The sequence below is a fragment of the Passer montanus genome, unplaced genomic scaffold, assembly GCF_014805655.1.
Source record: "Passer montanus isolate IOZ18808 unplaced genomic scaffold, ASM1480565v1 scaffold18, whole genome shotgun sequence".
Lineage (NCBI taxonomy): Eukaryota > Metazoa > Chordata > Aves > Passeriformes > Passeridae > Passer > Passer montanus.
Window position 1 is genome coordinate 11,852,023 of NW_024365381.1, and position 17,064 is coordinate 11,869,086.

The following is a 17,064-nucleotide window of genomic DNA, read 5'->3' on the forward strand; positions in this document are numbered from 1 at the left end:
TTCTGGTTTTGCTTTAGGAAGTACCACATGGTAAAGACTAAAAGCAGTGAAACACAACTGTTTTTCTCCCTTTCCTAAAGAAATTCTTGAAGAAAAGATATTATTCTCACATGACCAAATCACAGTCGATGTCTTTTTTTCCTTCAGTCTGATTTATTTAGTAGCATACACACTTCAGAGTAACAAACACTCATCCAATACAGTCAATGTCAGCATTGCATTGTAGTGTTCAGAACGGATGCATGTGGATGATACAGGCCATTTGATCTCAGTACCTTAAGAATAACAAATAATAACAACAGCAATAAAAAAGTAGCAAAAGCCCTCTGAGATACATTGAAATCTTTCCCTTTAACAGGAACTGGATCAGACGTTAAGTGAATACCTCCCTGTACAAAATTTAGAGGGATTTAGGTTTTACCACTTTGGTTAAATTTCAGCCGAATTTATATCTATGTGGGGCCTCAACATCCATAATTTTTTAACTTATCTGATCTACCTCTGTGAATTTTTTCTATATTGCACCTTCCTCCAAAGAATCTCACAGCAGCTTGCAGGCACTAATGACGGAGAGCCTCACACCTTTGCCACAAGGTAAGTAGGTCTATTCCCATCTGTAAAACTGGAACAAAACTATGCCTAGGAGTGCTGTCCAAGGCCAAAAAAACCCAAGTCAATGATGAAGCTGAGGGAGAGAAGTCGTAGTCCTACTTCTTACTCCTATAGTACTACTTCCCAAGTCCTACAGGAATGCAGCAGCTACAGCACTGCTGCATCTAACTAGTGAGTTTAAGGACCTTGGAACCCAAGTCAGAGGTGATCTGTTCAGCACCAAAATGCCTCTAGGCATTCACAGCATCTCTGACTCTGCTGTGGAACCACAGGTACTCAGTGTGATTCCTCCAGAGCGAGGCACTATCTCAGCAGATGCATTAATGAACGACATTCTGGACTTGCATGTGAACAAACTCCTTGGTTACCATGCATCAGCTCCCCCTGTGTTCCACGCCTGTGCATGTGCACCATGTTGACCCTCTGGTAAATATAAGCTTATTCAACACAACTTACCCCACAGTGAAAGAAGGCCATGCTGCTTCCTCACACTAGCAAGTGTGTCCACAGACTGGTGCTCTGGGCCACCCGATGAGAAACAAGGAACCTACAACTTACCCTGGGGCAGTTTGCTCCTGAGCTCACAGCCTCAGCTCCTTAGAGCTCCAGTGCTCAGCTGAAGTCCTACACTTGCTATGAAAAGCTGCCTCCTTCTCTCCTTCCCCATAACAGCAACAGATGATTGTGATTTCTTTCTTTCTAATCCCCTAGCAACACAAAGATCCATTTCAAAACTAACTTCCTAGAACTTACATCATCTAGAATGAGTTTCCACAGAGTCTACTATAGCAGAGATTTTCCTTTTTCCCTGACCTTTCCAGCTACTGCAGTGGAACAGACCTTCTCCATGCTTTCTCCCAGGACCATGTACTGCAAAACCAGCCAGGTGCTACCAGGAGTTGTTTTCTCCTTTAGAACTGGGCAGTCATTCTAAAAGTGTGCCTTAAACTCTCAACTGACATTTGAGCACCAATCTCTTCTGTTTAGATCTCCCCTCCAGAAAATCAGTTACATTGATGCAAAAGATCCACACCTGTGGTAACAGAAGAAAGAAATTTAACTCTGAAGATTAATTAGGCAAACCACAAATTAAATTCTGTCTTTATCTTATTTCTAACTTTTATAATTCTTTTTAGTTATGGTAGGACAGCTTGCAATTGCAGTCTCATAAAAAAGGCAATGTCATTGAAGTCCTGTCTGTGAGACCTATTTACATGCTATTGTCCTTAGGCATTGCTATTCTCCTTAGGCACAGCTGTCCATGGCTTACCAGCTGGCTGCAGAAAAGGAGAAATACCTATTTTTTTTAACTGTATGGAATTCACTACAGATTAATTTGTCATCTTACTGCAATTCAAAAATTAGGAGGCATCTGGAATGATTTTATCTGTGCTGTCACTTCAAAAAAACCTAATGTAAACACTCTGAAATTTCTAAGTGAAAAATTCATTAACATACTACCATAAATATAAAACAGAGAAACTCTGGGAGTCCAGAGAAGTTGTCTGAATTTGCAGTGAACTGCAAAAATAATTACCAGTTTCAGACAACTTCTGGTTTAAGATGAAATATTTCCACATGTCATTACTTCCTACAGAATACCTACTGTATGTCATCTAACTTTTACATCACAACTGAGTTACAATTTTCAATACTCCTGTTTTGTTTAGAGTTTATGAAAAAATAATTAAATCTGACTGATTTTTCGGTACACAACACACTTCAGTGTGTTACCCAAAGTAACTCCTTTTAGAAACTACTTAAGGCTGTCCAACTTTAACTACAAATATTGCAGATTTCATTCCAGATATGGACTCTATAGGGTTTTTTTTTGCTTATGATTTCAACTATTATTGAACCAGCAGTTTCCCACAAGTGCAGTCACACCTTCATCCAAAGTTCTCAGACTATTTCCTGAGCACAGGAAACCAGCAAAAGACAGGAATTTTTGATCAACGTGCATTACTACCTCTAGATGTTGAAAGGGCTTTAACCACCAACTGGTAATGTAACTCTTACCTGCATTGTGAAAATCACCACATTATTCACGTTAAAACCTGGCACATGAGTCAACATGTGATTAATGATAGTATTTATATCGCCAGCATGTAAAAAATTGTTCCAGTGACTAGAGGCAATCAACAGAGAAGGTATGTAAAGCCATTGCAAGAAAACAATTCAATCTTTCTTGATTTTAACCTAGAAACTGAATTTTCTGTGGCTGTGCTTGGGTCACAGCAAAATAATGAAGCACAGATCACCCTGTGATTCCAGATGGGGACTACAGGATGTAATATATTGATATTCCTTCACCCAACTGCATGGAGTTAACAGCTGATACCTTGGAGGAAGGATGCCTGGGAATTATCTCATCACTGTGTAAATGCTGTGAATGCAGAAACACACCTCCCTGATTGCTGTGCCACTTTATATGTGTAAGTGGCAGCACCATATTTGAGAATGGGGACATGGCCAAGAAGTCACGTGCATTTACAGACAGTCAAATCACAATCTTAAGAGATCACGCTGGCTGCTGACTGCTAGTGTGTGCATGTGTATAGGGGTTTTATCTTCAAAAATAAACAAGCCTTGGAAGAAAAAACTTAGTTCCCTGACTAGTTTGTGAAAGATCATTAGTGATTTTTCAGAGCTGCAGTTCAGCTGCAAGAGGCCTAATTCTCCAACTTAGCAATATATCCAACAGCCCACCCTGCTGGAAAGTCAAATGTTTTTGGAGACAATAGGCCACTATTCTCTCCCTAGAGTATTTGTAATCTCCTGAGTGGCTACAGAAAAAGCCAAGGCCTTTCTTGGATAGAGGCAAGGCTAGGGTAGGGAGGGGGAGAAATGGTCAACAGCAGTTAGCCACATCAAGCCACCATAAACTGCTGTCTCTCTTTGCTCCCAGTTTCTTGTGATTATCACCCATTTGCACCTTGCTCACCCTGTAACATAATGCAGCAGAAGTTGTTGGTCCAACCTATAGTGTACACAAGAGCAAGAGGGCTTGGAATTAGAGAGGAAAAAACACAATCCGTTTCCAAAACTATGCAGTCCCTGAAAGATTGTTTTTCCTGCCCTGAGTTCCCAAGCATTTGTCCTGGTTCTCTAAGAAGTAATTTGGAGTCCCATTGTGCCAGAAACCATAACCATTCTGGCTTACCACACAGACCTCTTGACTCATGCTGGTGTGATTCCCGAGTATGGAGATCTTCATTCTCTGAGGACCAGTCTCAAGTTCATCTGGTGCAACACAGGCCAATCTGGAGTGATTCATTTAAGTTCATAGAGGGCTGATGCAAAGTAACTTTGATCACTGACTGCCGGGTTCTGGATGCAGCTCCCTCTGCACTGACAACCTCAGGAGTTTGGAGTTAAAGGTTTCCTTCTAACTGAGTTTCCTTCTACTTCAGTAAAGCAGAAAGTTACAGAGAAGCCCTGCAAGTTTTGTGCCTTTCTCAACTCATCTTTCAGTGATGCTTTCCAAAATGCCAATCAAATTGTCCAATCCCAACAAGTACCCATCCTCCCTGTTGCCTTCTTGCCACGGGATCCTGTGATCCAGTGTCTGCCCATCAGGAAGAAGTGTGGTCTTTCCAAAATCGATCAGCCACACATTGGCATTCCCACTGCCATCATGTACAAAAAGTAGTGAACTTCCTACGACCTGGAAGACAGATTGAGACAATGCAGTTAAAAATACATCTTCAGCCCTCCCCCACCTTAACACTTCCTGCTAAGAAGATGATCTCCTTAGCTCACCTGTGACCCAACAGACTTTTGGGCTGCACTTACAAATTGATGATTTAGATGCCCCATTTGCATAACTGTATAAATCAGTAAGGTACAAATGGGAGGGTAGATAATAAATGGGACTCAGTAGAAAACAGGAAGAAAAGCAATTCTTCATCTTACTTAGCATCAGGTCTCATTTTGAGCAATTCAGCAAAGGCCAGTAACTCCTTTCAAAGACAGATCATGACCCATGATTAACAAAAACATCTCTACTGATAAGCGACCATCAACAAGGTAAAATAAAATGTGTAATCTCAAAATCTTGAGCTGTTAACAAGCAGAAATTACAATGCTAATGATGCCTTCTGCACAACAAAGCACACAGAGAACACAGACAGCAGAATTAAATGGCATTTCAACATAAATCCATTCTAAGTAATACAGCCTTTATTGTCAAACTACAACTGAATGCTACTGTACCAAATGCAAACTTCCATTATGCCATTCCCCTGTAAATATTCCCACTGGAGCAAATGCAGGTTAGAAAAAACATATGAAACTGGTACTAATAAACTATTCCAAGCAGTGGCCCAGAGCTATAAATTCTGGGATGTCATAAAGACAGGAGGATTTATTATTCCTCAACTAGTTTAATCTCCTGTATCATCATAGTGGAGGCTTTGGAGTATCTATGCTGCCAACATGTATTAGCTTTCTTCTACAAAACCCCTTCTACTCATACAGCAGGCTGTTCTGAAGTACACCTGGACAACCAAATGAAGAAGCAATGCACCTCCACAGCTTTACAGTCACTGCTCACCTCATGTCGCTTGAAAAAGTCTGAGGATTCCAGAATGACATTAATTTCCTGCAGACGTTTGAGGTATTTTTTCTGGAAGAAGAGAAAAAAACTCAAAACAACCCATAAACACTTCACTGAAAACTGAATAAAGATAATCTGTTTACAAGAGTCAGTATAATTAAGAGATCATATTCATTTTAGGCTAGAGGACCTTCAAAATAACAGGTTCATCATTTGAAAGTCAATCTGAAAATACATTTCAAGCTTTCATAGTGAATTAACAGACTGGAGTTCATCTGCTGCATGTGTTACACCAGGCATATTTATCTGTCTTGATTTGGATGTCATCAGGCTTTCTGCAACTGTTTTTTGGTTTCTTTTAATAAAGAGAAAAAGTTTTCATGGAATTATAAATCTTCCAGTTCCCCAAAGTGAAAAGAAAGAAATTGTGTTAGAGAAACAAGGAGCTCCAACCGTGGTGGAGGCAGAGAGGGGATAAAAAGAATCAAGGCCTAATATCCAAAGCTCCAGTGCAGATTTTTAAGGCTGCCCTGAGCTACCAAGCACGCTCCTCCTGAAGGGCTAATCTCATCTTCATAATGGCTTCCACACTGCAGCAAAACATTACAGCATACTTTGAAGTTCCAAAGACAAGAGATGTGTTATGCCATCTACCACATGCCTGTTGTGCTACCCATGGATTAGCACACAGGAATTCCTCTTTGAGATGAGTTTCACACATGGGAACACAGCTAGTCACCAATCGCACTTCCTGCCTCCACACTCTGGTTTTATCCTCTCCAGACTGAATTCCCAAATCACAAGTTTTACTGCCAACACAATCCTTGCTTAGATATCACTCATCTAATGCATCTAACACCCATGATTGAAGCTGATGGCAAGCCATAAGTTAGTTTGAATGACATTTTGATAGCATGAGGCATTTAGGGTCAACTCATGGCAAGAGCCAATACAACTGGTCTCGGTCAACTTCTCACAACCCACCAAGTCCCCACGTCCACCCCATCTCCTGAGAGCAACTGGAACTGAAAACCACTTACCCCCTTGGTATTCTAATTCCTATTTCCTGTACCAAAGAATGGCTCTGAAGCAAGAGCACTGGTCCAAGATCAGCCCACCTGAAGAGCCCAGACTCACCAGAATAGTTGTGTTGCCCTCAATGAATTCTGCAAAAACCTGTAGAACTTGCTCCTGTGTCTTCGTCGTTTTGAAGTTTGTGTTACATGTTCCATCCGCCTTCTGCACAGAACCGCACACAGAGAGAGATTATTTATACTGCACTCATATCATTCCCCTCATCACTCAATCCTCTTGAACCAGCAACATCTCAGCCCTTGCTAACCAGATGAAAGTAAGTAGCTGAACAGGAAGAGAAACCAAGCAAGAAGAAGAGAAGAGATACAAAAGCTGATTGGATAGCTTTAAATGGCACTGGCAGTTCATTTCCTGTTGAGTAGAAGTGAAGAAAAAAAAAAAAGACAATTATATTACCAGCTTGCAGAGGGTTTTTTCACATCAGTGCTAGCAATGCAAAGTTCAGTGGGGCAAACCACAGAGACCTCTTTGGTTGTACTCTTGTCTGGCTAGTGAAACCTTGGCTGAGGGTGTCAGGGAAGAATTCCAAAACCAATTTTACTAGTCCTTTTAGTTTGGGGGTTTCTTTTGGGTTTTGGTGTGGATTTTTTTGTTGTTATTTGGGTTTTCTGTTGGTGGTGGTGGTGGTTTTGGTTGTTTCTGCTTTTCAATGGGAAATCAAAGAATCACAGTTAGGATTCCGTTCCAAATATACCTTTGAACATATAATGTGACCCAGAAGTCACAAAACAGAAATCTGTTGCAGACAGGAACAACCTGGGATTTGCAATGCCAGCAGTGACAAAGGAGGTGAATAAATTTTGGCAGAGGACAGTGCAGGCACGCTTGTTCCAAGTGTCTCCTGGAGAAATTCAGAGTATTTTAAGCAGTAAGATTCAGTACAGAAGCATCCTGCCACTGAAAAAAATGAGTATTTTTACGTGCTTCTGGAGCTATAAGCAAATAAGAGCAGTGCATGAATTGGAGGTATTTGTAAACAGAATATATGAATATGCATGTCTCCTAGAGCGTCCCTGTTGCTTCAAGAGACACAAATAGATTTTAGGATATGTGTGTAAAACACAGCAATTATTACAAGTGGTAACAAAAATCCACTAAAAGCCTGCAGGATTATCAAACTGTTTTCCTCTCCATTGTTTAAGTCTGATCACTCATTTTCATTATGAGTAAATCAGCAGGTCAATAAAATATGTTGTCTCCTACATGTTAAGTCACAGCACCAAAATGATTAATTCACTCAGCAGGTGAAACACTATTTATTCCACAGCTGAACTTCGTTTCTAATGTATACATGAAAAAAATTCAATAATGCTAAAACTCCAGATCTCTCATGCAAGAGAATTTTATTCCAAGGCTGTTGGACAGATACAAGTGCCGCATGTCAGTCTGATGAGATGTGCAAGTTATGCCAGAGCAGTTCAGCAGGTAGGCAGTGAAAGTTAGAAGCCATCTGATCTGATGTGTGATAATACTCAACAGCACACAGAAATCTGAAACTTCATCTCGTACCCCTTCACTGGAGCAAGGTTGTTTTAAAAATAATTTCTCCCTATGCTGCAGATTGTAGAGCAATGTCTAGAATAGCTGCTTGGAGTTTATTCCCTTTCTAACCTTTCACGTCTGGACAAACTAGTTGCTTGCTTCCCTTTTTAACACTTATGATTTTGCCCCTTTCCAGTGGTTGGCAGAAAACAATTACTGCCTGTCTTTACTTGCTGTAAACAACATCCATGAATGGCACCACCTCAGTATTCTAAACCAGGACTCTGCATGTACTTGGTCCTCAGGAGGCACTTGCCTGACTCACTCCTTGAAGTCATACCTTTGCTCAGGATTCCACATACACTCCACTGTCACACAGTGCAGCCCGTGGGCCAGTTCTTATTAGGTGTGCCAGTGACATGGCTCACCAGAGGGCAAGTGTCACAGCTCCATAAAATAGTGCCATCCATCTTAAATCACGGGGTCTTGCTCAGAGCTCTCTGCAGACTTCCCTTAAAGGGCTCTGGATTAACTTAATGGATTCACAAAGATTTATGAATCAAATCTGATATCCTCCTGGGAACATGGCTATCCCTGATGTACAGCTAAAGGAATGGTACCAAAGGAAGAAGTAACTTTTCAAACTGCACAGATATTCACTGACAGAATGGGAAGACAGAAATCCCAACTCTCAGCCCCAGGCATTAGCTTAGTATTATAGAGAAAATGTTTGCAATGCCTGTCCTTCAGACAGCCTCTGCCAGAGAGGAAATGTGCCTCTGGAATCAGGCAGGCACAAGATACTGAGCAACAGGTTCCAACTGTAGGGAAACAAAATGGTTCAGAACATTTTTAACAGGAGGAAAATGACAAATCCCGTAAATGAACTTGACTTGATTTCAGAGATCCAGAAGCAAGGCAAGGATAAGAAATGGATCAACCCAAAGATAAAAGATACCCCCTTACTGCAGGAGTGCATATGGTGAATCAGATCTCATTTACCAGCAGCCAGTTCACAGAAAGGCCTACAATTTCACTTGCTTTGCTTTTGCTTCTTATTCAAGCAGCCACAGGGCAGGAATGACCAAACCCAACATAACTCATCAGCTAACTCTATGAGCTATCAGTCCAGTCAGGGAGAACATCCCCTTGTTCCCATCAACCACTAGCTGGCACCACTGACTTTTACAGGGCTTCTTACCAAAATGGGGATCCCTGCAGAATGGCTTTGCTTTTCTGCAAAATACAGAACTGGATGTATAGTTCAGCTTCAGTGGAACAGTGTAGGGAGTACTGACTACCTGTATTGCCTGAACAATTCAGTTTCTGCCATCTTTTCTCCATCTAAAAAAAAAATTAAAATTATACCTATATTCCTCATAACAGCACAGAGAGATTAAGGGAATGTGCTCCAAAGTACTTCCTGTACTTAGTCAAGGATTAAGTATTCGTTCTGTGCACAGTTACAGCAGTGTCTCCATAGAGGGAAACACTACACAGTTTGTGTGTCATACTGCTCCTACCTCTGACAACCAACAAATCCACAAAGAACAAGCCAGGAGGTTTTTCTGAAGCCGCCATGTTCTCCTTTACCTCAGTCACTCTCTGGGACTGTACATCTTCACTCACCAACTATCTTTCCAAGAACACACATGAAAAGCCTCAAGATCATCTGGGTTTCTGATTCCATTACACAGAGAAGCATACAAAGACATAAGTTGTACAGGAATAAAACAGGTATCTTGATAATATCATTAGCTGGCTAAAGGGCAAGACAGGATCCTGTGCTTTGGCTGGAACCAGATCATCTACTCAGCTACCACCCAGACAGCTCCTGCATGAGGATGCCTGTGTCCAACAGCCAGGAGTGGGTGGCACAGCACACAAGGGGCCAGCACCGCATGAGCTTGGAGCCCCAGCTCTGGTATCACAGCAGGAGGATCTGTGAATAAGAAGGGAGAAGACACAAAGCGAAGGAGAGAACAAAGAGATATTCAAAGAGCCTCTGTTCATCAGCATCACCTTCTTTTATACCTTAATTCTATGTGCTTGAATTGTGAAATGGAAACAAAACTAATCCGGGTTCTGGAGTGGTGCAGTTGACACACCTGAAGGATGGGATGCCATCCAGAGGGACACAGGCAGGCTTGAAGGTGGGAACTGGCGGAACCCCACGCAGTTCAAGTGCAAGGTGCTGCACATGGGTCAGGGCAGCCCCCAGTATCTATCCAAGCTGGAGGATGAACAGATCAAGAGCAGCCCTGCTGAGATGGACCTGGGAGTGCTGGTGAATAGGAGGCTGGACATGACCCAGCAATGTGTGCTCACAGCCCAGAAAGCCAACTGTGTCCTGGGCTGTATCCAAAGCAGCATGGCCAGCAGGGCAAGGGAGGAGATTCTACTCCTCTCTTCCTCTCTTGTGGGACCCCATCAGCAGTGCTGCATTCAGCTCTGGGGTCCCCAACTCAGGACAGAGATGGACCTGTTGGAGTGTGCCCAGGTGGGGGCCACCAAATTGATTAGAGGGATGGAAAACCTCTCCTATGAGGAAAGACTGAGCAAACTGGGTTTTTTCAGCCTGGAAAAGAAAAGGCTTTGGGGTGGCCTAACTCAACTTTTCCTGTACCTGAAGGGAGCCTACAAGAAAAATGGAGAGAAGTTTTTTAAGTTTTTTACAAGAGCAGGCAGTAACAGGACAAGAGATTCTTCAAAAGTGGGAGTAGGTTTAGAAAGGTATTAGAAAAAGATTCTTCACTGCAAGTGGGGTGAGGCACTGGAACAAGTTGTCCAGAGAAGTTGTAGGTGCTCCGTCCCTGGAATTTTTCAAGACCAGGTTGGATGGAGCTCTGAGCAACCTGGTCTAGTGGAAGGTGTCCCTACCTACAGCATGGGGGTTTGAACTGCATGACCTTTAAGGTCCATTCCAACCCAGTCCATTCTATGAGTCTATAAAAGATAAGTAAGTAAGGGGTAGGAAAGAAAATTGCCAAGGTTCTACTGCGGCTGTAAGGCAGTATCCTAGGAATAGTACAGGGACACAAACTTATCCATCAAGAACAGCAGATGGACTTGGCTGATGGAGAAATTTAATTCTGGATTGTTCTGGTTTTATTCCAGCTCCATCTATACTGGATCTCATAATGTTTTAAAAGGAAAAGTGGTTTCCTTGATCCCAAGAGTATCTAAGCAAATGCTTTTAACATGCCTTGCCAATAAACCTAACTGCAACAAAACCAGTTTACTGTGATTCACTTGGAATAAATATGTATAGTTCCTGGATAAAAAAAGTAATTGCATGCAGAGAGGGAGTTAATACTTCTGTTCTGAATTCCTCCTTACAACAGTCTAATTTTCATTCTATCTGCACTGCGTACCTCCTTGAGTCCTTCCAGTAAGGTCTCTGTAGCTGATTCAAATATGGCTGATGTGTATTTGAAGCTTAGATTCATTGACACTCTCTGTTACAATTAGAATGAATGCTTTAGAACTGCAATAGAGTGAACTCTGTGGTTTCAGTTAGTGTGTTTTCACACGATCCTTTGGAAGAACTGGCTACTGATGTGCACAAGCTTGTTTGATTAATCAAAAAAGTTCAGTCTCCAGAAACAGGCAGAGGTGAAACAATTACCTTAATTCCTTCAATCCTGAAGCCGAGGTTGGCACTAGAGCTGATGGTTTCTCTCCACTGCATGTACCGGGGTTTGGTGACAGCGTGCTGGGCGTTCTCCTCAGCCGTGGGAGCAAGAGGATCCACTTCAATCATTTTCTTGTACATGTCCTTACGCAGCTTTGGCTTCTCTCGTGCCTTAGTCAACTCTTCCTCCAAGTATGTTCTGCAAACATCATATCCCAACACATCCTTAAGGACTTCCTCAATATTTATTTTTACAGCTCACAAACTGGCCCCAAGAAACAACCAGGAAAATAAGCCTTATCATTGCCCCAGTTTTGCATACGGGGAAACCAAAGTACACAGAGCAAAGACTGTGCAGGCATATTTAGTGAAAACAGCCCCAGGAGTCAGGAATTCTAATTCACTTCTTGTTCTAACTATACCTTTACTTACTGTTACAAATTATGATTATTTCCTGGTTACAGAATAGAAGGAAGCTGAATTCCCACTGTGCCATAAAACAGAACTGCATTTCCAGAGGACAGGTAGGAGAGATCACTCATAATGAAATAAAAAAACCAAATAGGGCTATTGAAGACTTACTGCATTCTCTCTCCTCAAAAAACTTTAAAACAGCCATGGCTAATTTTTTTAGGCCTCAGAGAGTTTAAGTTTTATTTAATGCATCTCAGTGAAAGAGAGAATCACTGTTCATATAGAAAAAACTAGAGTAAAGCAGATTATCAGAGTAGTTCTAAACCAGAAGAGGTAACTAAGAACAGGAAGGTGAAGGGACACAAAACTTCCACATTTTGCTCTTATCACTCAATCTGTTAATCCGGTAGCCATTAGAAAGACACTACCCATGTTTTCCACATCCCACTGGATTCCCAGACCTTGCACTTTGTCAAGTGCCTGAAGTTTACTTTCTTCATCACAGTTTAACAAACCAGGATGGCATTTAGGAGATTATGTCACTCACTGCCAGAATGTCACCTATTTTCAACAAAATGTGTATTGTTGCAAATCCTTCTCCTATTTCTCCTGAACATACCAGTGCAACATCTTCCTAATTCATTTAAAATTTGGCATCTATTTGAAAAGGCATATCTGCACTCCTGTAAGTAGAGTAACTAATTTATGACAATAACTCTTGAGCATCTGAGCTGACATCCCAGCTGAAAGATTACTATGACAGCTCATACTTCTCTGTACTATTACCTTACTCCAGGATCTCAACAAATCTCTATCTCTTTGTTATGCTTATCATTTTTGATGTTTTCATCTTAATCACAGACAATGAATGGAAAAGAAAGTGAGAACCTGGAGAACAAAGAGATGGCAACACCTCAAGATGTCAGAGCAGGGAAAACCACAGGTCTGTCCTGAGCAAATGGTTGACTCTTTAAAGAAAATATCAATACCAGCAAAGACCCATTCAAGCATTGGAAATGGGTTTTCACACTGCTATGCAGTCATTTGCATTGGGAGATGGAAATTTTACTTTGTGAGGCTTTCTGAATCACTGCATACACAAAGATTCAATGAACTGGCAGTGAATAAATCATGTCATTTTTTCCCATGTATTATCAGGCCACTGCAGAGAAACTTTGTCTTAAATCGCCCCTGAACATTTCTTGATGTGGATAGTTTTTGAGGATATATCAGTTAGTTTCCAGAATCCATGTACAAACTGGCAGTAATGGGACATATTGTCCTCAGGTTGTCCAAGGTGACTGCGAGCACGACCACACCTCCCCCTTCCTTCAAATGCAGACAAAGCACATTCTCTTTCATTCACCCCACCTGATCCCCATCTTGCAGTCCATCACACTTGGCCCTTCAAAATCAGTGAGCAAGTCATCCAGCTGGATGTAGCTTTCGCCATCTCTCTCCACCACGCCATGGAAGCAAGGGACGCAGGAGCGTAGTGGGTCTTTCATCAATCGCTCAAAACACTCTTTTTCATTCTCTGAGAAGCGTTTGAGAATCTTCCCACTATCAGCTGCCTTGAAATTCCCTACAAAAAGAAAATCAAACACTTGCTGACAAGATTGACAAGCAAAAAAGAAAAACCCCTTCCCCCACCATTCCAGTTTCTTCTATCTCAGTCTCATAGCAGCAGTTAAAGATTTCCCCTGAAGAGAAAAGATGCTTTCCATAAAAAATAAAACACACAGGACAAACACTTGTTAGCAGTGAAAGTCCATTTGGATACATTCCCATGTCAGAATCTATCGCTTTAAGGAGTGCAGTTGCTTCAGGTCTTTGGGCTGTTTGGATTTTTTTCCATGCTAGTCCTTGCTAGGTTATTAAACAGTACTATACTTACTAAAATGCACAGGAAGAAGCCACGAGCCAGAATTCATTAATCCTCTGACAGGCTATTTTAAAGCTGCCTAACACTGCCAGCACTGGCTTTGTTCTTAATCCTCACACAGGGTATATACACACCTGCTGAGCGTGTCCAGACAGAGGCAGCACAGTCAGTCAGTGATGCTTAAACAGCCAGAGCCAGCCAGAAGCCAAGCACTGCCCCTTCCACACCCACACACACATTGTGACTGCGCCTGCCTGCCTGCAGGTATTGCCCCTCCTCTGGAAACCTGCTTATCTGCTAATGCCCTGCAGGTACAGCCTGGAGGGCGACGGTGCTGTTTACAGCCCTGTGTCTGAATGGTACCCAGGACAAATGACATCTGCAGAGGCCACAGTTAGCAGTAATCAGCCTCCACCTGTCCAGAGATTCCAAACGCTCTCCTGTCCTTGCAACCAGCCAACAGCATCTGAGGAAAGTGCATGTTTCATTCAGAGGCACCCTTTAATTTAGACAAAATAAATTGGGCACCAAAGTAGGAGCCTCATTAACCCTGGGGATAACACTCAACCCTTAACACAGCGGGATCCTTCAGCCATTGCAAACTGGTTCTTCTCTGACAAATCCTAGAACAGGCACTGCCTGGGCAAAAGGGCAAGGCTGGTAACAGCCCAGGTCCTAGTTCAGAAACAAACTGTCATATCATAGAAGAACAGCTGCAGAAAGGATGGAGTAAACCCAACCACAGAACACTGCTAAAAGGAAACTGGAACAGTATCTCTCCTAATCAGCTTCTATTAAACTCTTAACTCTCCTCTTCCACTATACGAGTCTCCAGAAGGGTTATGATTACATGACCAGTGCATCACTCCACACAGATGAAACCAACTCCACACTTCTGTGACAAAAACTGCATTAAGACTGGGTCATCTTGGTACTTTGTGTGATACAAATCAGACCCAACAACAACACTGTGCAAAATGCAGCTACTCACTTTCTAGGGCTCAGTAAATTTCTCAGCACAGCTTTGAAGTGCACCATATTAGGGCATCAGCATACACAGAGGTGGTTCACATACTGCATTACAGCACGATGCAGCGTGGGTGCCTGCCCACATGTGTACTAATAAACCCCCACCAGCACTGCACAGGAATTATATGAAGCACGAGAGACACAAACCAAATGACTTCTCTTTGTTGTTTTTTTGCCTTACAAATGAAACTAAGCCTCCATCAGGAGCACCTACCAATTTTTACAGACACAAGACTAGAATCAACCAACTGAGCTGCTCCTTGCACTCGTACAGTGAACAATGACAGACTCACAATGCAAACATGTGGTCAGCAAGGCAATTTTCCCATTTGTTTCCCACCCAAGGACCTACATTCAGATGAGGGGTTTGGAGTGGTATTAGAAACACTGTCCTTTCCAGGGCTGAAGCACAACAGGCATGGACAGTAATCCTTCCCCCTAGAGAACTAACTACTGGCTACTCAGTCAGGAAAAATTATCCCATACCACAACCAACGGCAACAGACAGATTAGGGCTTTAGCTCTCCAACCTCTTGCTTCCCTCTAACAAGTATTTTACACATACCACCTTACAAGCCTGGCCCTTCTCCAGAGTCTGACCATTGCCTCCCTGCTGATCTCATTACTCAGGTGTATCACTCCCACTTCCCTATCCACACCACAACTGAAATATGTTTTAGGTCACAGATTTGTGTGCTATTGCCTGCTTCCTTTTTACCTGAAGGAAGGAAACAGAGAAAGACTGTTCCTCATGCTGCAGTCATCCTCACTCCAGAGACAAACACACTGAGTACCCCTCTCACCTGTATGCCCCGCCAGCTGCACCCATGAGTAGCGTTTCTTGAAGGGGCTGATGACTGGTAAGTTAACCATGGTTTTAATTGTATGCCATGCCTTTTTCTGGAAAAGAAAAGAAATCTTAAGTTGGGCAAAAGCTGAAATCCTGACACGCTACAAAATTATTGCACAGCTTCATGCACATTGAATTGCTCCTCACTAATGTGTAAGTGCTCCAAGGTGGAACCACAAAACAAACACTATCATCATTGTTGGAAAAATATGCACACAAACCCAAGAATGGACAAATAAAGATAACGCCTTGCCATGCACAAGAAAGCTGCCTATAAGGAGGGGAAAAAAAAGTCATACTGCACGTCACAGGCCTGTTCTTAGCCACACCTCGCCCTCCGTCTGTGAGTCACACAGTGTGTGGACAGCAGATGCTGAACGAACACACACATGCACCATACGCACATTTAAGTTTCCATGAGACATGCACATAAGCTGCTTGTCACTGTCAGCAACACTTCCTTTCCCAGAGAACTTCAGCATCACCTCATGATTAGCAGCTTTCCCTGAGCCAGCAGGTAAATCCTACTGGCACACCTGCATAGAAAGCACATCTCTAGTCATACACAGAGCTCACCCAGGTCCCTCAGCACCCACTGGCGTGCAGTAGAAGCTACTCCAGGTCATGAATTTTCCTACTCCCTCCCCTGCTTCCCAATCCTGTTACTTTTTAACAAAGCTGAGCATTGCTCTGGCAACCTTTGGCTGCAGCTGTCTGGGTGCCACTGCAGGCAGACAGGGAAACAGAACAGCTGCTCACAAAGAGCAGCTGAGCGCTCTGTCACAAAGGCAGGGGGGAAAAAAAAAAAAAAGTAGAAAGTGAAAAAGTCTCATGCCCTGGAACTGAAACCCAGATGGGAGAGAACTACAGCCCACTAACGTTCATGTTACACTTGGAGGGATCCCAAAGTGCTTTATAAACAAGGAGAGCAGGATCAGTTCTTCTATCACTAGAACACAACACCCTGCTGGAGAGGAAAAATTACACTTATGGCATGACAGTTTAGTGCTGAGGGGGTTTTGCTGAGATCAGGTGTACCTGGGGATTAGGCTGCACTTAGAGAAGTGTTTATCAATGGCCCAATTGGAAATCACAAAAATCAATGGGAGGTATTAATGTCACTGAAAACAAGTTTAGGTGCTTGCTCATCAACCGGAAAATACACATTCAAAACAACTGTGTCTTCTCTAGGATGGATATTGATCTAAAGATTTAGGTCCTTAGGATACCTAATTTTTATTGTCTTCTACAGTCTAAGCGTAAAACAGAAAATGTGAAATTGCAGGCAATGATACACAGGCAAAACATTGCTTTCCAGATCACTCTCTGACCTGGCCACGCTTCCCCAAACTTATTAACTTACACAACATCTGTTATAAGGTACCCTCCAGCTACACTGGTCACCGTGTGAGGGAAAAACCTGCAGTTACCTCAGAATGTATCAAGAACATATAGGAACCCACAGACAAAAGGATTTTTTTTTAAGGATTTGCCTTCACAAGAAA

At 42.4% G+C, this 17,064-nt stretch overlaps 1 protein-coding gene across 3 annotated transcripts in view; it reads right to left on the reverse strand.

Moving 5' to 3' along the window:
- Window positions 1–131: 131 nt before the first annotated feature.
- The window catches only part of ITPKA (inositol-trisphosphate 3-kinase A), a 39,414-nt gene continuing 22,481 nt past the window's right edge, over window positions 132–17,064 (reverse strand). For 2 of the 3 annotated variants that reach the window (XM_039704821.1, XM_039704822.1), the window contains 6 exons: window positions 15,513–15,609; window positions 13,167–13,380; window positions 11,376–11,580; window positions 6,308–6,409; window positions 5,168–5,239; window positions 132–4,279 (listed from right to left, as the gene is read on the reverse strand). In XM_039704821.1, the coding sequence (XP_039560755.1) occupies window positions 4,076–4,279; window positions 5,168–5,239; window positions 6,308–6,409; window positions 11,376–11,580; window positions 13,167–13,380; window positions 15,513–15,609 (894 nt within the window). In that variant the 3' untranslated portion in view covers window positions 132–4,075. The remainder of the gene's footprint in view (window positions 4,280–5,167; window positions 5,240–6,307; window positions 6,410–11,375; window positions 11,581–13,166; window positions 13,381–15,512; window positions 15,610–17,064) is intronic. The other variant, XM_039704824.1, reaches the window with a different exon arrangement.